Below are 25,268 nucleotides of genomic sequence, written 5' to 3'. Positions count from 1 at the left end.
CTCGGGGACCATTATTTTCATAATTTTGATACAGGACTCTGTGCTCATTTACAATCATGCAAACAGTTTGATTGCTTGATGTCCATGATTTAAATTTTTAAAGATAGGATTATTGTTATGTTTTAATTCCATTCCTCAGGCCCCACTGGAGCTGGGACCATGAAATTAATGATTTTTAACCTTTCATCGACTAATGTTTAATTGGCTGAAATTGATTCCATGGTTGAAAAGATTTCAAAAGTTTTATTCATGACAGACATGATGGAGAAAACTAGGATGCAATGTCACCTGAGAAACTCAAGTGACCTAAAAATGAATACTATTTCTCTTAATAAGATTAAATTCTGCTTTAAAAAGTTTATTGATGTCGCAATGTCTTCTTCTGTAAGTACCATACAAAAGTAGTCACTGTTCAGATTGAAAACAAGTATCTGTTTGCTTATAATACAAACAGAATCTTTCATTTAAATCAAACAACTGAAGTTCAGTCCTTTGGATTAAACCACGTTGCAGTAAGTGCAGGTGCAAAAAGATCCCTTACTGCTCAATGGTCCTAAATACTGAGTATATGTCTAAACAAACCAAATTGTTAAACAATTATTTTTCCAATGAACTGTCTAGTACAGATTTTTCCACCAATCATGAAAAAGAACAGACATCAACAGATCAGGTTACCCATGTCTGGTACCTGATCCCCCTGCCTGGTACCTGATCACACATCTGGTACCTGATCCCCCTGCCTGGTACCTGATCCCACATCTGGTACCTGATCCCCCTGCCTGGTACCTGATCCCACATCTGGTACCTGATCCCCCTGCCTGGTACCTGACCCCACATCTGGTACCTGATCCCCATGTCTGGTACCTGATCCCCCTGCCTGGTACCTGATCCCACATCTGGTACCTGATCCCCATGTCTGGTACCTGATCCCACATCTGGTACCTGATCCCCTGATACTGAGTATATGTCTAAACAAACCAAATTGTTAAACAATTATTTTTCCAATGAACTGTCTAGTACAGATTTTTCCACCAATCATGAAAAAGAACAGACATCAACAGATCAGGTTACCCATGTCTGGTACCTGATCCCCCTGCCTGGTACCTGATCCCACATCTGGTACCTGATCCCCCTGCCTGGTACCTGATCCCACATCTGGTACCTGATCCCCCTGCCTGGTACCTGATCCCACATCTGGTACCTGATCCCCCTGCCTGGTACCTGACCCCACATCTGGTACCTGATCCCCATGTCTGGTACCTGATCCCCCTGCCTGGTACCTGATCCCACATCTGGTACCTGATCCCCATGTCTGGTACCTGATCCCCATGTCTGGTACCTGGCCTGGGGGCCATAAAACTTAGATGAGCTCACTTTTGATCTCAGTCTCACTTTTTCCAAAGGTATACTGGTATGTAGTAGAAGAGTGAGACTGAGATCAAAAGTGAGCTTGTCTAAGTTTTATGGCCCCCAGGCCTGATCCCACATCTGGTACCTGATCCCACATCTGATTTTTAAGAGCTCTGTATTTCCTCTGCCCTCTAAGGATACATTTATTGTGGATTTTTAAAGTTTTGAGCTTGATTACTGATTGCTATCTTCATTTAAATATGCACACAGTAACTTTTTAAAAAAACATTTTATGTAGTCATGTAATACATCATGCCAACATTCTTTTATAAACATTTAAAACAAACAAAATGCTTAACAAACTTAACAACTGAATGTTATATGGCAGAGGTCTGCTTCATCATAAACAGGAAACTCTGTGTTTACTTTCATAGAAAACGTACAATGCTTTCTAATATAGCACTACATATCTATTAAATTTCATTCACAAAAAAGTCCAAATCTTTGATCATTTGTATGGGATGAAATAAGAAGCTGAGAGATCTTATTCTATACTTAAATGAAGAAATCGATAATAAGACTTGTGTCATAGATTAATTCCGGAGAGAAGTTCATGACAGAGTTGCCTGTAGTGTCCCTTGTCACCGGAGATTCTCCTGACCTGGAGTCCATTGTAGCTCTCCCCCTGACACACCTCCAGCTCCATCTGTACGTCCGATCTCTCTAACCTAAACAGGTGGTCAGAAAACTGCACAACTTTACCTTTATCACCTAACTCCAGAATGCGTTTAAGTTCACAAAGAATATCATCCACAGTGCGCGTGGAGGCCAGGTTAATATTAGAGTTGACTTTCTGAATATTCACCTGATTCTCAGTGCTTTTTTGGTTTGATATTGAGAGATCAATAGCTGTACCCCCATTAGGTAAATCTGAGGGCTGTCCTTTCATTGCAGATGAATTTTTGTCATTCTGAAATCTCTGTTGACACTGCATTAGATCCATGGCATTTGTAGTCAATCCACCATAATGTCCATGTTTCTGATAATCCATCTGAGCATTAGACCAGTTGTATGATGAAAACGGTAATTCACTCTGAGAAATATCCCAACAGAAAGTTTTTCCACTTACTTGATAAGGGGGAATGTTTGCAAGATTTGAGTTGTAGACTACTGTACTAAAAGTAGCTAAGCCTTTTTGTTGACAGTATTGCTGGGGAGATGCCTGTGGAACAGAATTAGAGCGCTGATCCTGGAATGTTGAGTAACTTCCTGAGTTTATACATGGTGTCTGTAAATCACTGTCTTCCATGTTTTCAGTTTCATCACCATCTGAGTTAACAGACGTTACATGACCATGCGTGTCTGTAATACTTATCTGAGGTTTGTTTGTAAACTGTCTCTGCCGAAGTTCTGCCATAATTTCTTTGGAAATCGATGCATTCATACCAACGTCCTCATCACTGTTAGTCGTGTCTTGGGAATCTTCCCGTATCATCTGTAAATTCTGAAAATTTGTGCCACTTGGGGGGGTGCTAGCCCTCTGCATTGGCTGAGTGAAGGAATGAAAGAGAAGAGACTGTGGAGGGGAGTCCGTCCGCTGTCCCAGTAAACAAGTAGGCGGGCTTCCTCTCTGGTAGTTCTGTGGCTGAACCAAATGGAGACGCTGTAACTGCTGGTACAGTGAGGAGGTCTGTGTGTCTGTCTGTAGTGGACTATTATGAGAGAAACTTGGAGAGGCTGGTGCGAGCGGTGGTGATGGAACTGGGGAAGGTGGCATGTTGTTGTTCTGTAAGTATAGAAAGCATTAAGATGAATACCTTACACTATACACAATTCAAAGATCTTAAGTAAGTTTGAGTCATTTTCATTCATATCAAGATTTTATTTAGTAACCTTAACAGAACATTTGGCTCTAAGAAAGAAGGATTGATTGTACAAGTCTTCTCAAAGACTCTCAATGCAACTAATATTGTGAATGAACTTCAGAGTAAAATACAATTCTTAAAGACATTTAGCGATTCTTTGCACACTCAACACCTTTTGTACATATAAATTGGTGTATCTATCATAAGGTATTGAACCCAAATGATATCAGGCTTGTTATCCTGTAAACATATTGCCATGAGTTGTTAATTACATGAAATTAGTAGCATAACTATGTGATAATTATTGTGATAGAAGGATTTTAAGTTAATTCTGAATAAAATATACAAAAAGGCACTTGTATATAGGTATGTTTAAGCCAAGAAAAGGATGTCTCTATATAAGGCTGATTTCTGGCATTTATAAGAAAATACTTGGAAAGAAACACCATGTTGGATTCCCAACTGAAATAACACCCACGATTAAAACAATTATTTCCACTGTGGTTGAAAAAGCAAGTCATACCAAACCATTATTGAATGAGCTTATTAATGTAAAATTTAACATACAATTTAAATGAATGGTGCCTTTTGCTGAAATTGGAATCTTTACACTTTTATACACCTTCAAAAAACATTTTTCATTTGAAGAGTTCTCTAAGTCAGGTATGAATCTTAATATCTTTTCCTTTACAAAGTTACTGTTTTGAAATTGAGTGAACAGATCCACAGATGGACAGTTAGACAGACAATGTGATTCCTATATCTAACTAGAACTGTCAAAATGGGACAAAATACCCCTGATGGGTTTTTCGGAGGTAAGTTTTTCCATAATAAAGATATGCATCAAACATGAATCATACAATTTTTCTTTCAGTGACCTTGAACTTGCACAGATGACCTTGGGTCAAGGTCAGGACACACCCTTAGGTCATGGGCAATCTTTGTGTGAAATGAGAACCAACCAAGTTTATCCATAAAAAAGATATGGACCAGACACGAATTATGAAAATTTTTCTTCTAGTGACCTTGAACTTCCAAAATGACCTTGGGTCAAGGTCATGGGCAATCTTTGTGTGACATGAGAATCTACCAAGTTTATCCATAAGAAAGATATGGACCGGACACGAATTATGAAATTTTTCTTCCAGTGACCTTGAACTTCCCCAAATGATCTTGAGTCAAGGTCATGACACACCCTTGAGTCATGGGCAATCTTTGTGTGAAATGAGAACCTACCAAGTTTATCAATAAGAAAGATATGGACCGGACACGAATTATGAAAAAAATTTTTCCAGTGACCTTGAACTTCCCAAAATGACCTTGGGTCAAGGTAATGACACACTCTTGGGTCATGGGCAATCTTAGTGTGAAATAAGAATCTACCAAGTTTATCAATAAGAAAGATATGGACCGGTCACAAATTATGAAATTTTTCTTCCAGTGACCTTGAAGTTCCCCAAATGACCTTGGGTGAAGGTCATGACACCCTTGGGTCATAGGCAATCTTTATGTGGAGTAGTAGATTCTAATGTTCCTCCATAAGAAAGATATGGACCGGACATGTTTGCACAGACAGACGGACAGGGTGATTCCTATATACTTCGATTGCGGGGGGAATAATTAGAGATACTTCTTTGAACCCATTACCCCTTACATACAGAGCTCCCAATTCTACTGCTTAAGTATGATGTTGTGATGTTAGGTAACAAGCAGGCAGTAACCAGTGCACTATTATACCAGTACATCCATAGATGATAGGCATACAGAAACAAGCAGAATGACCTCTCCCCAGTAGTGTTATATAAATATAGACAAACCTGTTATAAATACTTGGGATATGACTTTTGCATGGAGTAGTCCTATAAGAGGAGGAAAGCTTTGTGTACGCAGAAAGCAAACAATGCTTGACACAGGAACATCTTAAACTCTGTGCCAAATATTGCCAGTTTTAATGCTGTACAGAAATAAGATTATGGTCAAAATGTTTCATATTCAAAGAATTCAACTGTTATTTGTAATGGAATGTATCAGGTCCTATATAGAAACACATTAGGGATGTAAAAGGTATTTATAACTGCTCAATTACTGTTTGAATACCAACTTCAAGTTAATGAATTGAGATACCATATAAGCAGAATTTTTAGCGAGGATTTAATTTTGACGTTATTAGCAAGGATGCTGAGATTGCTAAAATTGAATATCACTAAAAACTGATTGTGTTTAATTTGTAATAGGTTCTTGAGTGAGCATTTTAAAATGGCTAAAAATTACATTTCGCTAAAAATAAAATACCAGTTTTGTAGGACAAATTGCTAAATTTGTGTCTCACTAAAATTTCCACTTATATGGTATACCTGATGCTATTGTGTCAAAAATGACACCCTCTTTTGGTGTGGATCCAGTTATTAAGAGGAATGATTACATACATGTACAAAACATAAAGTTGAACTCGCTGACATGACCAAAATAAATTTCAATTAGTAAAGTACTTGACAATCATTTGAATGAAGCTAGCCCATGCTTATTTGACTAAGATATCTGAAAGAAATTAACTCCTTAATAGTAGCTGCAGATCTGTAGCTCTCCGAAAAAAGATAAATTGACACACCGGAGAGCTACAGAGCCACCCATTGAAAAAACTGTATATTTATTGCGCACAAAAAAGTGTGCCGTTTCTCGATTTATTTCTCCATGTTTTTAAAACAGTCATCTCAAAATATTACTAATCGTGTGTTCCCTAACATATTCTTTCACTATTTCCACTACAAAAAATTCCTTATAATTGTTGTTAATAACCCTCCTGGCCCTGAAATTGAGATCATTGAAAATTTCACCAATTTATAATGCCATTTAGCTTTGGAAGATAATTCAGTCCAACACACTTCACACAGAAGTAAACTACGAAAGTATTTGTTAGAGAAGTAAGGAATCTTTTAAAATCTAGCTTTTTTTTTCAATTTGAGGTAGGAATTTGGAAGAATTAATCCTGAACCGTGTGCACTTTTTTGTGCGCAATAAATATAAAGTTTTCTCAATGGGTGGCACTGTAGCTCTCTGGTCTGTCAATATATATTTTTTCGGAGAGCTACAGATCTGCAGCTACCCTAATTTATATGAAGACCATGGTTCAAAAGTGTGTGAAGAATTATCCATATTGCTTCATCAACAGATAAAGGAAATAAGGACCTAGTGAGAATTGGATTCAGAAATCAGAATGATCCTAGCCCATTGAAAGAAATAGATAAAAAAAGGTTTCTATTCAAAAGAAATAGTATGATGTGAAATGTAATAAATAATACGTAAATACGAACAACATAACAAGGTTTGGATTAGTTTTAAATGAACAATCAATAATAACCTTGGAAACAGGATCCTGTGTGAAAGTAGTTAACATGTTAAAAGCAAGTGTTATAATGTAGTCAATATTAGTGTTCAGTGAAAGATGTGATCCGAGATGGCTAGAACTTCTGCATCACTGATTTCGCTATTGTTATTTCCTTGTTTTAATTAAGAACTGATTTACAAGGAAATTTTCACCTGTTTTATTTTAGAACCTCTTACCCTCATCTTTAGGGGGGATATTAAATGAGAACTGTCCACAGTGGACAATTATCCCCTGCTAGGTCTTTCAGAGAAGGTCCAAGTCACTAATACTAGTATTGGTGTTCACAATATCTATAAACATTTAGAGTGAAAATTTACTGGTACATGTAATTGATCATCATAAATTTTTCTAAATGAAACTAAGGTGTAGCCTTTACCCTTATAAAACATCAAAACTAATGATATGGACCAAACATCAATTATGAATGTTTTCTTTCAATGACTTTGAACTTGCAAGTCATGAACACCTTCAGGTCATAAACAATCTTTGTGTAGAATTGGACCTCCCTTTGTTTATCCATAGAAAGATATGGACTGAACATGAATTTCTTTCAGTGACTTTGAACTTGCACAAATGACCTTTGGTCAAGGTCATGACACACCCGCAGGTTAAAAACAATGTGTGAAAAAATAGTGGATTCTAACGTTCCTCCATAAGAAAGATATGGACCGGACACATTCACACAGACAGACAGATAAGGTGATTCCTATATAAACACCCCCTCCCCCCCAAAAAAACTTTGTTTGCAGGGGATATAAAAATTAGACAAATTATATAGAATTACAGTTATCTCTCCTCTATGTCTAACCATTCAAAAGGGCAAAATCCTTTGCAAGTGTAATTGGGTGTGAATAGCACAGCATGAAAATAATCCTGTATACAGCATTTTCTTGTTTTGAACGCACAATATTTCTATTCTTGTAATTTTTCACTGTATTGCTTCAGACAGATTTAATTTAATGCTTTGCCGTTCTGCAGAAAAACTGATCAATATAAAAATCTACAGAGAAAATAAATCAACATAAGTGCACCAAAAAGAATCTTTCTGCAATTTAAGTCATTCTGTTGAATTTTTTTAAACAATTTTTAAATGCTTGTATTAGTGTACTTGTTTAGAAATTTAAAAGAAAGAGTGCTATGGTTAGAAGAAAAAGACAAACATGTAAAATTTATAGCTCTTTCTGCAGTGAAAAAATTTAAAACATGCATTTACATGCTTAGCTAAAACACTAGCAGCATTAATCTCAAAAATATTGATATTTCTCCAAACAACTCAGTTTGATTTCCAAGCATTTTCAAGTCAAGTACCTGATGTGAGTGAAATACAAATTTATGAGTATTGTATATGGTAAAATTTATGCAGTTTAGAGGAGTAAATGGAAAAAGAACCAGAGTGTTTCTAAGTTGTGAATATTGCATGCCATTTGCCTTAGGCATTTTTGAAAAATGCATTATGGAACTGAACTTGCTATTTGAGTAGTGTAAGTTGTAAATGTGTGCTATTTGAGTGTTCTAAGCAGTGTGAAATGTGTGCTGTTTATTTGTATTGTAGGCGGTTAAAGAGGCTGGTGGGTGGTCGTGGCCATTTGTAGATTATTTTGATCTCCTTTAGAAGAAGAGCTCCATAAAAAGATATAATAAAATGATCAAATTTCAAAACTAAATTTTATGAAATTTTTCTTCGCCAAATGATAGTTGACAGCTCAAGATATCATATCTAAAAAAATAAGTTATATCTGGTGGTTAATAAAAAAAATAAACTGTTGACCCCCCAGCGTCCTTAAAAGTGTTCTGTTTATAAGTCAGTGTAAAATGTGTGCTGTTTGAGAGTTGTAGGTGGTGAAATGTGTGCTGTTAGAGAGTTATACTGGGTGAAATGTGTGCTGTTTGAATGCTGTACAGGGTGAAATGTGTGCTGTTTGAGTGTTATACTGGGTGAAATGTGTGCTGTTTGAGTGTTGAAGGTGGTAAAATGTGTGCTGTTTGAATGTTGTACTGGGTGAAATGTGTGCTGTTCGAGTGTTGGAGGTGGTAAAATGTGTGCTGTTTGAGTGTTATACAGGGTGAAATGTGTGCTGTTTGAGTGTTGAAGGTGGTAAAATGTGTGCTGTTTGAGTGTTATACAGGGTGAAATGTGTGCTGTTTTGAGTGTTGAAGGTGGTAAAATGTGTGCTGTTTGAGTGTTATACAGGGTGAAATGTGTGCTGTTTGAGTGTTGTAGATTGTTAAATGTGTGCTGCTTGAGTGTTGTAGATTGTGAAATGTCTGCTGCTTTAGTGGTGTACTTAGTGAAATGTGTGCTGTTTGAATGTTGTACATTGTGAAATGTGCTATTTTTGTTGTACATGGTGAAATGTATGCTGATTTAGTGTTGTACTGAGTAAAATGTGTGCTGATTTAGTGTTGTACTGAGTGAAATGTATGCTGATTTAGTGTTGTACTGAGTGAAATGTATACTGATTTATCATTGTACCGAGTGAAATGTATGCTGATTTAGTGTTGTACTGAGTGAAATGTATGCCGATTTATCGTTGTACTGAGTGAAATGTGCGCCATTTACATACAGTGAGGGACAAAGTGAAATATTTGCTGCTTACCTGGAGTGAGTGTTGTAGCCGGTGAAATGTGTGTTGCTGCTGAAGTTCCACCCCCTTGCCAGGATCTCGTTGACATTGTTTCTGTAATATAAAATTTCCATGTTTTTGGTTTGTGTAATTGACATTATATAAAGCCCTGCATTACCTGAAGCTCCTGACATTCTTGCTGTATTTGTTTGAGACTAGAGTTACTATTGTGTAATTGAGTAATTGACATTAAATAAAGCCCTGCATTACCTGAAGCTCCTGACATTCTTGCTGTAGCTGTTTCAGACTAGAGTGACTATTGTGTCGGGAACTTGACTGCTGTATCGTCTGGTTGTAAATTTTTTCTAGATGTGATTGATATTTGTGTAAATTGGCCAGTCCATCACTAGCTCTTCTTACAGGAGAAAACCTCTCATTTGGCAGATGTAAAGAATTTGCAAAAGAATTTGGAGCTAAAAGCAAAAAAAAATTATAATTTTTATTCCATGAAACTACATATTATTAGGGCTGGGACAATACAACTTTTTTTATATCAATACGTATCATGATATTTGAGCCACGATACTATATGTATCACAATATGTTTAATTACTTATAAAATCTTTTTTTTGCATTGAAATAAACAAATTATTGAATAAGAATAATTTATTCAAAATTGTTCTTTATATGTTGTAAAACAAAAATATATTACTCAAGTGGTGTTAATCATTATTCATTTCATATCTATATTGATATTTAGCTTATTTATTTTACATATTAAACCCAAAATTTGATGTAATATTGTTTATTGTTGTTGTTGTAATTAGAAGGTCCTGGGGAAGAATAGTGTGTCACACTAATCAGGCCACCTTCTCTAAATAAAGTATTATTATTATTATTATTATTAAAATGTTAAATAAACAAAGAAAAAAAGGAGTAAGATTTTTTTGGGCCATATTTCGATATTTCTTCATATGTATCAATATGTGTATCGTCCTTACAGATATCTCGATATATCATCCCAGCCCTACATATTATCGTGTTATATATTCATTTAACTTTTTGGGGACCAGAGAACATTGGACAATTTTATCCTCACAAAAACAAGACCAGAAAAACAAGTTTCTAATTGTCTTAGGGAGGCAAAATGACTAAGTGAAGCCCTATCAATACCTCATGTAGTCATCAGTTTATATCACAATGGCAATTGGAACCATATCATTGACAAAGAAAATGAATTTGAACAGTATCAGCTTAAACATTCTATGCTATAAGAAGGTGGAGAATTACTGCAAAATTTTTCAAACACCCTGTTTTTTGCAAGATAATCATTGAAACTTTTGAGACAAAATTTTCAAGAATATTGGTTGTTACTGTACCAGATCTTGAAAAACCTACATCAGAATAAAATGTTTGCACACACAATGATAATAAAACATATGAATCAATTCTAAGGTAAGGCATCTAATTTTAATTAGTTCACTGTTCATTGAATGACACGGGTGACCTGAAAATTGACACTAACTTGATGCTACTCTCTCGGGAAGTGACATAGTTCCTAGTGCACTGCCTCTTCGCTGTGTTCGTATGGGCTGAAGGGACAACTTCTTCTGTAGTTCTTCTGGAATCTCGTGTATGGGGTTGGACATTGCCAGAGTGTGTCTCTTACTCCTGCCTCTACTTGCCAAGTATCTGTTATTACATTTCACCAGTTCAGTATATTTACTATTGTTGTCAAGAGAAAGTCAACTTTACAGAAATAAAAGTTCTTCTGACAAAAAACATGATTCAAATACATGTATATACTAGCATGAAATCCACAAACAAGTAAAATTATGGTTATTCTAAAAGATTTATAACTTTAAAGAGATTCCACAGTACATGTATCTCTGTTTGAGAAAGCGTTGCATTTGATAAGCATATGTAAAGTTTGGTAATGATAAGCTTCATATTAATAATAATCAGTTTTTAACTTAGTTTTTATCAGTCAAATTTTAGTATGAAATGCTTTTCATAGCTTTTCTCAATCTTCAATGATCTAAATCTACATTTGTAAGTTAAACAGAAAAGGTTTAGCAAGTTGTGTCTACTACAGCAGTCTATTTTGAATTTCCTAAAAATCTTGAAACAGCAGACCTTTTTTTCAAAAAGAATTAAAGGAAGGAAACTTAGTTCTTTCTTTCTTGTTTTATTTATGTGGGCTATCATTTATTTATGTGGGCTATCGAAGTGGTAAAATGTATTTGTACACATACTTATTGGACTTAAAATTTAAAAACAGCATAGACGTAAATATATTGAAACATTTATAAAACAAAATTAAATTATAAATCTTAATAACAACTAAGTCAAAAATTGAAAAGCATTCTGTTTTTCTTTCAACAAAAATGTCTAGTTCAGGACAGTTCTGACATTGTTGTAAAGAAACTGAATCCAATTTTATTTCTCACATAACTTTATATGACAAAACACTTAAATGACTAAAAGTAGTAGAAACAATCAATTTTCTCTATCTGGATCAATCTTTAATGCCTGGTGACTGACCTTTGAACTGCCTCAGGGTCGGGCTCTTGGTCGGACCCCCCATCCTCATTCTCCTCCACTGTCAGAGGTAAACCCGCAGAGGACAACTGGGACTGGAAATGGTACATAATTTCAATCATTATGATTATTTTTTGAATGGCAATTTTTAATGCATTTAAGTAATTTGTATTTTAGTTCCATTTCCACTGAGATGACCTCAGCTCTCTCCACCTCCCCAGCTCTCTCTTGATTACAAACTTAATGCCTTATACATGTACTTGACAAAGTTCTAATTTCTTCTTTGTACTACAATCTTATCTTATTGGTTGGAAGAAGCTTAACATAAAACTACACATATTCTGGGGTAATGGAAAATCTTTGTATTATTCTACAATTCCAGCAATGAGTTATGGTCTGCAAGAAATTTTTAAACTTAAATTCTTATGGCTTGCATTTGTCACAACCTACAACTAAACTTTAGATTCTAACTGACTAAACAAACTAAAAGTAGACATATTCACTGGTATGTTAATCAACAGGGCTAAACAAGTAGAATATGTGGTACTGTTAATCAAGTTTTGATATTAATTGAAGTCTTTCTAGACTTTACTATATCATACTCCTTGCCCTACCTGACTAAGAGAAGGAAGTGCCTCCTGACTGCCAGAATTTCCAGGAATACTAGTCCCTCCCTGGCATATCTGACGAGCAAACAGGTGAATGTTAGCGCCCCCATCTGACGCCCTCCTGTTCCAACCTCCTCCTCCCCCTGGTACAAAAGTCACACCATGTTTTACATTATCAACACAAAGTCATAGAAATGTATTTTATCCTATAAGAACTAGCAAGTGTAATCATAAAGCATCCTTTGTAATGGACAAGAATTTTACACTTCTGAATCAGAATGCTGCAAACTTTGTTGAAATAACCTTGGATTAATGCTATAACACACTTTCAGAACTAAAGCTCCTTTGTGCAATTGTACAAAGTATGAACACCTAACCTGCTAACATTTCTTCCCTAAAAATCTTTAGTATGATGCTCAAAAATCTTTTGATTCAATGTACATAGGGGGTGGAGTGAATTGTAAATTTTCAGACATACTCTATATCTTACGACAATATGGAACACAGTATCAGGATTACGCCTGCATTGTGAATGGATTTGCTGCTTTCAAAATTCATTGCATAATCAAATTAATCTTCATGTAAATTATGAAATAGCAAAGTTAAAACACAATAAATCACAATATAAACCAAATTGTACATAGATATTGGGGGGAAATCAAATGTTACCTGGCCCAAAGCAAGTAGGTATCTGTAAAAATTGCTGATCTGCGACTGCAACACTGGGCATTTCATTTGGCACAGTAGGAAGTGTATGAGGGTTGTTTGGCAAGAAACCCATTGGCCAGTAAAGATTGGGTTGAGGAGATGCTATAAGAGGTTGATGATTGGCCAGTTTGACTCGGACGTCTTCTGGCACCTCGTGACGTGAATCTCCGACACCCACTGTGTGTCGACGCATGGCAAGATAGCGAGCCAGGGCCTCGGGACACGGCTCCTCATTGTCCGAGTCAGAATGCTGACTAGATGAATCTTCTGCCTTTAAATTTAAAATACAAAATATTTAAAAGTAAATTAAGCTCTCCAATGTTAATGTCTTTAAAAAATAAGTCATACTTCAAGGTCACAAGGTCAAATACCAGTATGTTGTTGCCCAAAAAAGTAAATATAATAAGCCTTTGCACTCTAATCATTCAAAATTATGGCAAAGATCAAGTTTTTCCAAAAGATCTTTTTAAAAGAAATATTGTAGTACATGTACATGTAATATCCCTTGTCCCAAGTGTTCAAAAGTTTTGGCTGAAGTTAAACTTTACAATAATTAGCTACCCAGTAAATTAATAATAATATTTTGGATTACAGTTTAAGAATGTTAACAAAGCTCTATCAAATATTCTATTTCTGGTTCTGTAGAACTCTGAGAACATAAACAGAAATGTTCTACCTCTGCTTGCTGGACGAGCTGTTGAATGTTTGCTAAAGCTGCAGAAGGAATCAGAGGCCGAGCTTCTGCAGTAGTATCTTCAGACATATCAACATGTTCAACTATAAAACAGAAAAAAAAACATTAAAATGTCAAACTAATCCAAGCATTATCTTTTGTGCTTTTCATTAAAACATTTTCCTCAGAATTAAGGGGACCAACTATAGTTTTATTGTGTGAAAACTACAATAGCGAAACTCTTCATTTTTATACCATATATAACTTACATTAACTTCAGTGTACATGCAAAGTTTAGGGGAAATCTACCGTCCAGGTATTTTTGAGGGACCGTCTCAAAATACAGGTACATTTACTATAGGATTATATAGGAAAATGCCAATTTTTAGCACTTTAAAGCAAATTATACAAATGCTACAATAGACATTTTGTTCAAACTATAATATTTGATGAGTAATACTATATTATACAATATATGTAAGAAACACAAAATTCTACCGTCTTGTTACCAGAGGGGGCATCTCAAAATGCAAAAAATTAGCAAATTTTACTATTTTTATAGAGTATTACAAAATATGACGTACACAATGGATTAACATGAAAACATAATAAAAATATTGGAGATATTCTCAAATTTCTATGTTTTAAATTTCAAGAGCGTATGTTTATTACTTTTTCTTTAATAATAATTTTAATACCCCTTTCATTAAGAGTTACAGATTATCATAATGTCAAAAACACACTGCAACGACGTAAACCTACCTATCAATTGCAAAATCGGTTAAAAATCAGTTATATCAAATTGTAACTACATTTTTATACCTATAATTTCTTAATTTTGTTTAATTTTAATAATTAAGTGAAAAAAAGTTGCATTAAAACAGTAAATACGCTTCGTTTTACTATGAGGCGCGAAATATTGCGCAATGGAAACTATAGTCGGCCCCCTTAAAACATTCATTTATTCAAACAAAATGATTTGAATGAGTATAATAATTTATCTCTCCTGTGTGACTATCTGATACTGTTTTCACAAGAATGCAAATACCATATAAATTCACTGTAGACAAGTAAATTAATACTTTTGCATTTTGAAAGAAATATGATAAACCAGACAAGCAGCCCATAGGCTTTGATGGTCACCTGAGTATCATGCACTTATCAGGCTTTATCACTCAGGCCATGCCTGAAACTACAACTCTGGTTACATGTGACAAAATTTTATGGTCTATAAACATTATTCCTGATGACTGTCTCCTAGAGTTCAGAAGTAACACAACTAGGTACATTCTCTAATATCTTTGTAATATTACAGTTCAGGGTGCACGAAAGCACCTCCTTGTGTCAAGATCTGCTGGTCCCTAGTGGAGAGCAATACATGTATTTTTACTGTGACAATTAAAATTAAAACTAAAATGCAACCATATTTTATGGTACACTGCATTTCTAAAACACCAACTTTAGCCTGTCCTTAAGCACTAAAACAACGTTGGTTAAAACTGTGTCTCCATGGTGTCTATTGAGAGTTTTTGAGACATATAATTCTGTATCTTGTACACATCCCTGCATTCATTAAGATGAGACTTCAACACAATGTCACTCTGTACCCACCTACACCGGTCGTAATGCTGGACCTTCTCTCTGTTCTAACTCCTATAGGAATATTTGGTATGGGTGTGCTTGGTAATTTGCTAATACTTGTCTTTGGGTGTTTCTTCAGTTTGTCCAGAAGTAAATGGTACACAGCACTGTGATGATCATAGGCCTCCTTTTGTACAGACTTATAAAGAACAACACAAAAATCAATTGAAAATAGATGATCAGTCTCAAACTTTTAAGATAACAAAACGACCATCAAATGCACTCAGGTGTGGTCATTTTTATGTTTCCCAACGAATTTATCTTTCATTCCATTCTGTTTAAAGATTTTTGGTTCTTAACAAAGAGGCAACTGAATAAGTTACACATATATAATTTTTCAACTTACATTCTCTGTCATTTCACGATCCAGACCAAGGTTTTCCATGTGACTTAGAATAGTCTCGTTCAGTTCTTCTGTTTCCAGAGTTAGAGAAGGTCTCAGATAAGAAACTAATTCTTCAAACTCTGGATCCTCTCCACCCGTTTTGATCCATTCATGATGCAGAATCTGGTCTATTGTAATCCGCTTGGAGGGATCAACAGTCAACATTTGTTTGATCAAATTTTCACATTCTGAAGCAAAAAATGTTCCATACCCTTCATGTAACATTGTTTGATTACATTCCAATGACACTAAAATGAAAATATTTAGTAACAATATACCCCCCTCCTTTCATTTTTTAAATCAGTAAAAACACCAAACTCTATAGAACACCATCCTTTATTTTAGGTTAAAAAAGGTTGGGACAAAAGGCAACATAACAAGGGGATGTGAGGATACGTTTCTCATTTACAATCAAGCATATTTTATTTATTAAAGAACAATATAACATTCTTGAAAAAGTTTTCCATTATATCACAAATATAATATTTTTATCCATATGCCCTGAAAAACTGCTTAATCACGCCAGATATACCGGTAGTTATATTTCACCGGAAACAATTATATTGCCCTCCCGAACACAGTTGTGTTCCCTCGCGTGCAATTATTCTGCATATTAAATATCGAGTTCGATATTCAAAGAGGCAGTTGCTAAGCAAAAGTAAGCAGTTCCACGAAAATTAAAAGCTTGTACGTCTTCGATTTGTTTATTTGAATTCAGAGGAATTAGATAATTCAATTGAGGCGAAAAAAATCCTTAAATACAACAAAGGTTATCGACACAAGTGTCAGGCTGTCAGCATACTGAAAACATTCTGCCATGAAACAGGACGGGATATTTCGGAATTATACTCAATGTACATGTGTACAGTATTTAATAAATATGTTCGATGATCGATTAGGGTTCAATGTTTTAAAAAGGTTATACACCATATATCACATGGCTTAATTCCCAGGCAGCAATACCAGAATATTTGCCCCTTGGTGACAGGAAAGCCCTGGAGTGTTATGTCACGGTAGGCATCGGGCGACAGAACACTCCAGGGCTTTCCTGTCACCAAGGGGCAAATATTCTGGTATGCTGCCCTTGAAGCCATGTAATATATATATAATATTTACCTGTAGACATAAAAAATGGCACTCTAAATTTTCCAGACAGCACCCTGGACCTGAGACTGTGAAGTGAACTGCCATCAAAAGGTAGAGCACCACAAACAAGTACATATAGCACCACTCCAAGACTCTAAAATAAACCAATATATACAATATAAGTACACTGCTGTAGCATCAATTGCATCACTAAACCTTAGCTTATCTTTTACCTTGCTTAAAATTGTAATAGTAGTACCGGTAGTTAAAAGTTTCAGTACCTTAGATTCTGCAATTTTATAATAAAAGTGAAAAGAGAGTGACAAATATGATAGAAAATATTCAGTAAATATTCTAATACTGAGTGAGTTGGAAAAGCAAGTGTAACAACTATTGGCCATCATCACACTTAAACTGTTCTTTATGTACCGGGTAGTTTACACATTTTTTATTTCGTTTGGTTTTTAAACACACAGAACCATACAAATGTTTCATGAATAAGACGCTTGATTAAAATAGATGCTACTAATATCAGTATTATATCTGGACTCTTACCCACACATCCACTCCCGGGGCGTCGTATTCCTTGCCCTCAAAAAGCTCTGGGGCTGCATAAGGTGGACTGCCACACCAAGTTTTCATTGGAGAACCAGAAGAAAAAATATTACTAAATCCGAAGTCTGCAAAAGTGTTAAGATGCCTTTAATTAATTCTAATGCTTCTACTGAATTAGAGTATGATTCTTCTTATAATAATAATAATAATAATGATTGTTTTTATATAGCGCTTTTCTAGCATGAATACTACTCAAAGCGCTTTACAATACATTATTACCCCAGCAGACCTTAACAATCCAGAATCTTTCTCAGTGCAAGCTGCCGTTATCAGTGCTAGAACACTAACATTCTGACAATATCTTTCACTGTCTATAGCCAGGTACCCCTTTTACACTTGGGTGGAGTGAGGAAATTCGTGTAAAGTGTCTTTCCCAAGGACACAACGTCGGCTTGTCGCGGCCAGGATTCGAACTCACAACCTTTCGGTTTGGACTCCGGCACCTTAACCACTGGACTACCGACGCCAAATACTGTACATAATATGGCGTATTCAAAATTTAGTGTAATCACTGGGTATGGAGTTGTTGGCGTAATCATGAATTAGCGCTACACACGTCTGTTCAGTGCATTGTATATGTAAATTATTTCTTAGCGGTATTCATAAATTAGCACATTGTTGTCTGCACAAAAGCCCCTAAAATATGAAGCCCACTTTTAAAAGTTAGTACATATAAAGTACCTTGAATTGCAGCTGATGATTATTATATGATCACTGTCCTTGAAACAGAATTCTTTGCCAAAGTCTTAAATTCACAGTGAAGTACAGAATCATATCAAAAGAATTCCTGTTACCTGGGTACATGTACCAGTGATATACATTCACTTGATAAGAAATACATGCATGCCTAATTCAGCATTTCTCGACACCCCCTCCCCCTCCTCCAAACAAGTTTGTAAAATGTGCATTCCTCATGGTCTAGTGAAGAATAAGCATGGTTGTTCAAATCTTTTAGTTTAGTGAGCAAAAAAAAATGCAACAATTGACGTATGATTACAAGACCCATGCATATATTCAAGTCATATAATTTTAATAGCAAAATTCATTTGACAACATTGTAACAATATTACCTGCTACAGGGGTTCAAAAATCCTCAAGCCCGACGTCCCGGACTAACAAATTCCGGATCCGGACTCGGCATTTAGAATTCGCCAAAGTCCTGGGACTTAGCTATGTTTCTTGTTTATCTTTTTTTATAAGTTAAAAATATGATCGTAGAGATAAAAATAAAGCAAATTCTCAAATGTATTAAGGATAAATGTGTGTTTGTGGGCGTTAAAATACCCATAAAACATTACGAACGTTTCGAAAATACAATCCGTCTTTTTATTTTCCGTTGCGGTTAGACTCTTGCTTTTACGCAATTCCTCATGTTTCCTCCTATATGACAAATGGCAATGAGTTTCTTAAATTTCGGTTTTAGCTGTGACTTACAGCACATTCTAATTTCTGTTTATTGTAACAGATAGTTTATTCAGTAGTGAGTATTTGTAAAAGTTAATGTGATGTACCAGTAATCTATCAGTCTGGTATTGTGTTGAAATACTCATGTCTGATTATATACGACACTTTATGGAGGAAAAATAAAACATATATTAATACATATAGTCTTTATTTATTCAATGCAACAAATGAAAATAAATTATAAGTTACATAAATTTAATGATGTATAGGTAAATATGGACTCTGAAATTTCTTCCTCGGACTTGCCTAAAAATTACTCTTCAAGTCCTGGACTTGACCATGACAAAAAAATTTTTGAACCCCTGCTGCTATTTTGATATGACAACGTTCTTACAATATTACATACTATTTTGATATGACAACGTTCTAACAATATTACCTGCTATTTTGATATTGAGGTTGGCATCCAGTAAGAGATTTTCTGCCTTGAGGTCTCGATGAACAACATGTCTACAATGGCAGTAGGCCACAGCCGCAACAATCTGTTTGAATTTCTTCCTCGCTTCTTTTTCATTCATTCTTCCATGTGCTACTAAATGATCTGCAATTAGACATCACAATGGTCCTGATTAAGCAAGTTACAATATCAACAATTTATTTTGTTTGGACAAACTCTTACATTTAACAATGTCTGATTATGTTGTGACTTTCTCTTGAAAATCAAATTCTATGCCTTAATTTACACAACTGTAAAAACCTCTAGCAATCAAAAGTCACTAGTAAAGAAGACATTTCACTAAACAATAATGAAAATTCTTTTCATTTTTATTCATTTACTGTTCACCATTCTTGTGAGTAATTTCACATAAATAAAAGATTTAAGAACTAACCTATGGAAAGATACAAATATACAAAAATTTAACGCCTAAACGTACACCATACACTGTATAAATTATATTTATTTAGAAGCATATATTATAAATACATGTATTAAAGAAAGGCTGCAATACAAAAATACAAACCAAATATTTCCCCACCACTGGCATATTCTGTAACCAAATATAACATTCTCTCTGTTTCCATTACCTGAAATAGGAAAAGATCAAAGTTTCAGCAAAATCGTTTGAGAAAAAGTCTGACCTAAGGACCAGTAGACTACTGTCTGAAATTTTGTTCAACTTATCTGATACTAAGCCTTGGTTTACTCAATCACACTCCTTACATGCAGGTAAGGCACCTAATGCAAGAAGATTCAGACTAAACATAGGCATTTTTATGCAAATAAACTGACTAAAACATATAACAGGGGTGCCTTTAATATAAAGAAGTTTTTAACCCACTTTCTAAGACATATGTCAGACACTACTCAAAGAAATGAACAATTTGACCTCAACAAAAACAATTGTTTTCATAATGGCAATATAGAAAGTCTGATAAGAAGAGAAACAGATAAAATACAATAATTTTATAATTTAGACCTACTTTTAACCAGGCACAACTATACTAGTAAGACCCTAAGATACATCAACTAACAATGTTTGATATTCTTACTTTCTTAAGCTTCTTACTTTCAAAGAATTTTGTAGTATACAGAAAATTTAGCTAAAAATGCTTTGAAAAAAATCAAAAGTAGGTCAGTGACCTATTTTACGTTCTCAGACTGCAAAACTCCAAGGTTTTTATAATCATCCAAGAATTTAGGCTACCTAAAATTGAAATTCTGGTTCTCAGGCCCATTTTGAGGTAGCCGCATTGCTAATTTTATTGTTAGTTAAAGTTAGATTGCCTTAGATATGTATCTTTAAAAAAATGGTGCATCAGACCATCACTGCAACTTGCTCAGGTCTGTCAGTCAGAGTTAAACTGAAGCCTATTTAATTTGCACATTGCAAAATCTGTGTTTTTTTCATTATAATTACATCTAATCAAAATATACTCCAGAAGGTAGAATCTACCTACTTAATATAAAAACTCTTTAAAGAAGTCTGCAGAAGCAGGCCTGGTAAAGCTAATTAATGATAGGACCAGCCAATCCTTTACCTGATACAGCCGTACTATGTGAGGATGTTTTAGTAATTTCATTATCCGCATTTCTCTGTAGATTTTCTTAAGGTTATCTTCATCCAGCTGTTCTTTGTCAATTATTTTAATGGCAACCTGAAAGAGAGATGTTTCATTTAAAATTTTGAAATACAAATTAATCCGCATAATCACAAAAGAACCTAAATTAAGATGTCTTTTATATCGAATATTAACAACCAAAGTAAGATAGTATCCTGTAAAAACCTTGTTTTATCCAACTACTATATTTTTTTGCTTTTAAGCAAAAACTTTTGTGAGTACATAGATTGCAGGCAGAAGTATGTGTTCAATCAAATATTTAATGCATTTGGATTTACATTCACTGTGTTTTTCTACCAAGCCAACTGTGAAATTGATTTGAATACCATTTTCATGTATACTAATGCGCAGAAATAAACACATGCTAACGTGACGTCACAATGAGTCGACGTTTATAAAAAATTCAATTATTATATAGTGCAGCGAGATAATCCAAATATTGAGTATATTTTCGGTGCTTTCAAACATGTTAAATGTAAATTTTAAAACTTTAGCAGGGCTCTCGATTCTCTAAATCTGGGGCCGATATTTGGCCCCGTTCCCAATGCAAAAAAGGTACTTTTTTTCCCCAAAAAAAGGTGTAAATTTCCCAATTCCCATAGCAAAATATTAATTAAAAAATAGAAGTCCATGAAACTTAATTGCAGAAGAAAAGCTCAAACAAAACACACTTGCAAATGAAAGTGAAACTGTATGAGTGTTTTATTAGTTCGATCCAAATGCATTGGTAAACTGGTTCGAGGAACCAGGTAATTATTTTTACAAAAATGTGTACTAACTATGAATGCAGAGTATCTTGTCATGTAGTTTCGACAAAAAACATCATTTTGGTTTCAAAAATAGACATTTCATTTAAACATTAGTACCCTGCACCTTGAAACATACCCATGCTTCAGCATGTTCAGTCTCTCAATGTATTGGTAAACAAAGTTGTCCATGTCATAGAGGAAATTCGGGACTATGTGACTAGAGACTGTCACTCAGAAAGACAGATAACCAAAATATCAACACTCAAAGATGGTTATGACAAAGCTAATGTACTTTCATAAATGGCCTACGAACCCATGTTTGTTCTGTTTTTCTGTTTATTCAAAACCAGATTTAAATTGATGACAAAATGCTAGAAAAGCAAAATTTGAGATTTTTTTAATGAATGTTGGTTATCCAACTTTTCCCAAAATGACAATAATTTTCCCAATTTGAATGGCCCCAGCCCCAGTCCCAAAAAGTGGTGTGAGAGTCCTGAATTTAGTGTGAATTATTGGTGTGTAAACATGGTAAATCAAGTAAGCTATTTTTAATGCATCAAAATATTCATTTTAGTTATATGTTTTATACTGTTAACATGGTTAAGGTATAAAATATTTGAAAAGAAAAATGGTCTTTTTACAATGCTGCTTTTAACATTTCCTAGCTACTGAATCTCCTACATTACTATTCTGAACAGGAGGTAGGGTTGGGTTTGGTTGGGGGTGGGGGAGGAGAGGGGACAGCGATACTCTTGTTCCTCCACTTTCAATATTAAAGGGGGCACTACACACCCCCTCCCGTGGGGCCACCAGTTTTAGTATGGATGATATATACTATAGTACACACTAGAGGCATCTAGTTGCCTCCGTGCATGATTTGGACAATTTTTTTCCCTTTTTGCTTGTCTCAGATTTTTCTGTTAACAAAAGATTTGAAGTACTTATAGTCATCAAATTTTTAATCTGTCCATCCCCCTTTTTTAAAATGCTATTATATAATCCTGCAATGGTTTACAAGATAACCATCACACTGTGTCAGTTACAGTAGAATGCCATTGCATCAAAGGCTGAATTTGCATCCAAAATCAGAATACACATATTGTCATTACATATCGAAAAAATTTACAATTTATAAAATAATGCATTCTTTTAAACATTTTATAAATGGGAAACATGTCAAACTTCCAATGCCTCACTCATAACATAATTACATTCTCTTTTTTAAAGCTCTTTCAGTTATAAATATTATTTTAATAATCACCAATGAAAACTAGTAACTAAACATGATTGATGAAGGGATATTATAAAGACTACTTTGAGCAGTGAATTTATCATGAACAATCATACTGATGAGTATATGTGCCTTTGAAAGCAAAATTAACATACACAGGGCTCTCACATAGGGCTGTATCAATATATCGATACGTATCAATATTCAAGAAAAATATCGTATCGAAAAGTAACTTCCAATACGTATCGGACAGACATTTTTTCTTCAAATTCTGTTTAAAAGATGGGAATTTCAATCACCAAAGATTATATTTTACTTTTTTTGAATTAAAACCTTCAATAATTATATAATTTCTAAGGAAATAAAACAGTTTTTATAATTATTACAAAATACAAAGAGAAATTTTTTTGAACATGTTGATTTTACTGTCATCAAAAGTTTTAATTGAAGTGTTATTTTTAAAGACAATGAGACAAGAACTTTAAAATGGGTAATAAAACACTTAATTGTTATGAAATGTATGCATTAAAATGATTTAGAAGCCTTTTCTGATGGACTTGTTTCAGAATCCAATATATCGCATATCGCTTTAAAAAATATTGTATCGTATCGTATCGAAAATTTTGGCTCAATACACAGCCCTACTCTCACACCACTTTTTGGGACTGGGACCAGGGCCGTTCAAATTCGGAAAATTATCCTCATTTTGGGAAAAGTTGGATAACCAACATTCATTTAAAAAATCCTCAAATTTTGCTTTTCTAGCATTTTGTCATCAATTTAACTCTGGTTTTGAATAAACAGATAAACAGAACAAACATGGGTTCGTAGGCTATTTATGAGAGTACATTAGCTTTGTCATAACCATCTTTGAGTGTTGATATTTTGGTTATCTGTCTTAATTTCTGAGTGACAGTCGCTAGTCACATAGTCCCAAATTTCCTCGATCACATGGACAACTTTGCTTACTAATACAGCGCGAGACTGAACATGCCGAAGCGTGGGTATGTTTCTAGGAGCAGGGTACTATAACTAATGACAAGATACTCTGCATTCATATATAGTTAGTACAAATTTTTGGAAAAATAATAACTTGGTTCCCTGAACCAGTTAACCAATGCATTTGGATAGAACTAATAAAACAGTCATACAGTTTCACTTTCATTTGCAAGTGTGTTTTGTTTGAGCTTTTTTTCTGCGATTAAGTTTCATGGACTTTTATTTTTTAATTATAATATTTTGCTATGGGAATTGGGAAATTTACACCTTTCTTATGGGAAAAAAGATACCTTTTCTGCATTGGGAACGGGGCCGAATATCGGCCCCAGATTTAGAGAATCGAGAGCCCTGATACATCATTGAGATAAACACTAATTGTCTTTAAAATTTTGAAAAATAAGAAATTAAGGTTAAACAATACAATTTTATAACATTTACTGAAATACAGACTGGAAAATAGTACACAGAATTTGTCATTTGTACATTTATATATACATGTATATTTCAATTACCCTATTTTCACTTCAGCAAAATATGCCGCACTCACAGAAGATACACAATAGTGACTTTAACCTGTTTAGAAACGTGAGAAATGTGGACATGCTATTGTCTGAATGCATGTAGGCCATAACCTGTCCATTTTACAACAGAGAATAGATAGAGTGCACAGATCAGGTTATTTTAAATTCAGTACTCGAGCATTTTCTCAATCTCATAGCACCAGACATGAAAAAATCTCTTCACACATTCATTGGATGGTAAACCAAACAGTAGTAACGCCTAATACAAACCATTCGTGACAATTCTCAGACATCAACATGACACAACTGCAGCTGGTCATTAGGTAAAAAAAACAAACAAAAACAAGTTATTCCTATCACTTCATTGTTGACTTTACCTTTGTTTTTGTAACGATATGTGTTGCCAGTTTCACTACTGCAAAATTTCCCTTTCCAATAGTTCGATCTATTTCGTAGTAGCCAACACGAACAATACCCCCTCCATTAGGAGGTTTCCAGCCTGTTTTCATGACCGCCATATTTCTTTGGCACTGCTTCACAGCGCTTGCGCATATTGCGACAGAGAAGGTGCTAATTGCTCGGGTTGTGAGTTATCCTTTTGTGATAAGTAAGATCTAATGGCTGCAAATCCAATATTCATAAAGTAATTTGCAACCTACCACAAAAATGAATTTATTGTTTGTTTACTCTGACATATACTTGTTGGGCTTAGCATGCTTAGCGTGCCACTTTTTTGTGTAGCATTAGCGTTTGGCTAGACTATGGGTACCTTATATATATTTCCTGAAATCGAATGTTGCATTAAGTCCACTCCCTTTTTGA

General features: G+C 34.6%; 1 protein-coding gene across 2 annotated transcripts; it reads right to left on the bottom strand.

Annotated features, from left to right (window-relative positions):
- Nucleotides 1–1,624: 1,624 nt before the first annotated feature.
- Nucleotides 1,625–24,996, bottom strand: LOC134240224 (serine/threonine-protein kinase SIK3-like). 2 transcript variants are annotated; one of them, XM_062722322.1, is made up of 17 exons: nucleotides 24,824–24,996; nucleotides 20,866–20,982; nucleotides 19,848–19,911; nucleotides 19,265–19,426; nucleotides 17,362–17,486; nucleotides 16,837–16,960; nucleotides 15,682–15,908; nucleotides 15,306–15,474; nucleotides 13,698–13,798; nucleotides 12,983–13,292; nucleotides 12,320–12,456; nucleotides 11,709–11,800; nucleotides 10,690–10,856; nucleotides 9,435–9,637; nucleotides 9,198–9,278; nucleotides 5,033–5,074; nucleotides 3,051–3,136 (listed from the first exon to the last, which is right to left on the bottom strand). In XM_062722322.1, exons 1-16 carry the CDS (start codon nucleotides 24,962–24,964, stop codon nucleotides 5,036–5,038), a joined length of 2,259 nt encoding a protein of 752 aa, XP_062578306.1. In that variant the 5' UTR covers nucleotides 24,965–24,996; the 3' UTR covers nucleotides 3,051–3,136; nucleotides 5,033–5,035. The 2 variants fall into 2 exon arrangements, with proteins under 2 accessions (XP_062578305.1, XP_062578306.1); XM_062722321.1 differs by lacking the exon at nucleotides 5,033–5,074 and having other exon boundaries at nucleotides 1,625–3,136.
- Nucleotides 24,997–25,268: the final 272 nt, after the last annotated feature.

This window comes from Saccostrea cucullata, unplaced genomic scaffold (assembly GCF_032062105.1).
Source record: "Saccostrea cucullata isolate Sc308-1 unplaced genomic scaffold, CSIRO_AGI_Scuc_v1 ctg1072, whole genome shotgun sequence".
Taxonomy (NCBI): domain Eukaryota; kingdom Metazoa; phylum Mollusca; class Bivalvia; order Ostreida; family Ostreidae; genus Saccostrea; species Saccostrea cuccullata.
This window is presented reverse-complemented; position numbering and strand designations above follow the sequence as displayed.

What these genes read in the sequence shown, in the direction of transcription:
- LOC134240224 (XM_062722321.1), bottom strand. Translation starts at nt 24,964, where the DNA reads ATGGCGGTCATGAAAACAGGCTGGAAACCTCCTAATGGAGGGGGTATT. An exon ending in CACTTCCTTCTCTTAGTCAG is followed by an intron (nt 11,801 to 12,319) that starts GTAGGGCAAGGA and finishes TACCATTTCCAG; the next exon opens with TCCCAGTTGTCCTCTGCGGG. An exon ending in TCCCGAGAGAGTAGCATCAA is followed by an intron (nt 9,638 to 10,689) that starts GTTAGTGTCAAT and finishes TTTTGCTTTTAG; the next exon opens with CTCCAAATTCTTTTGCAAAT.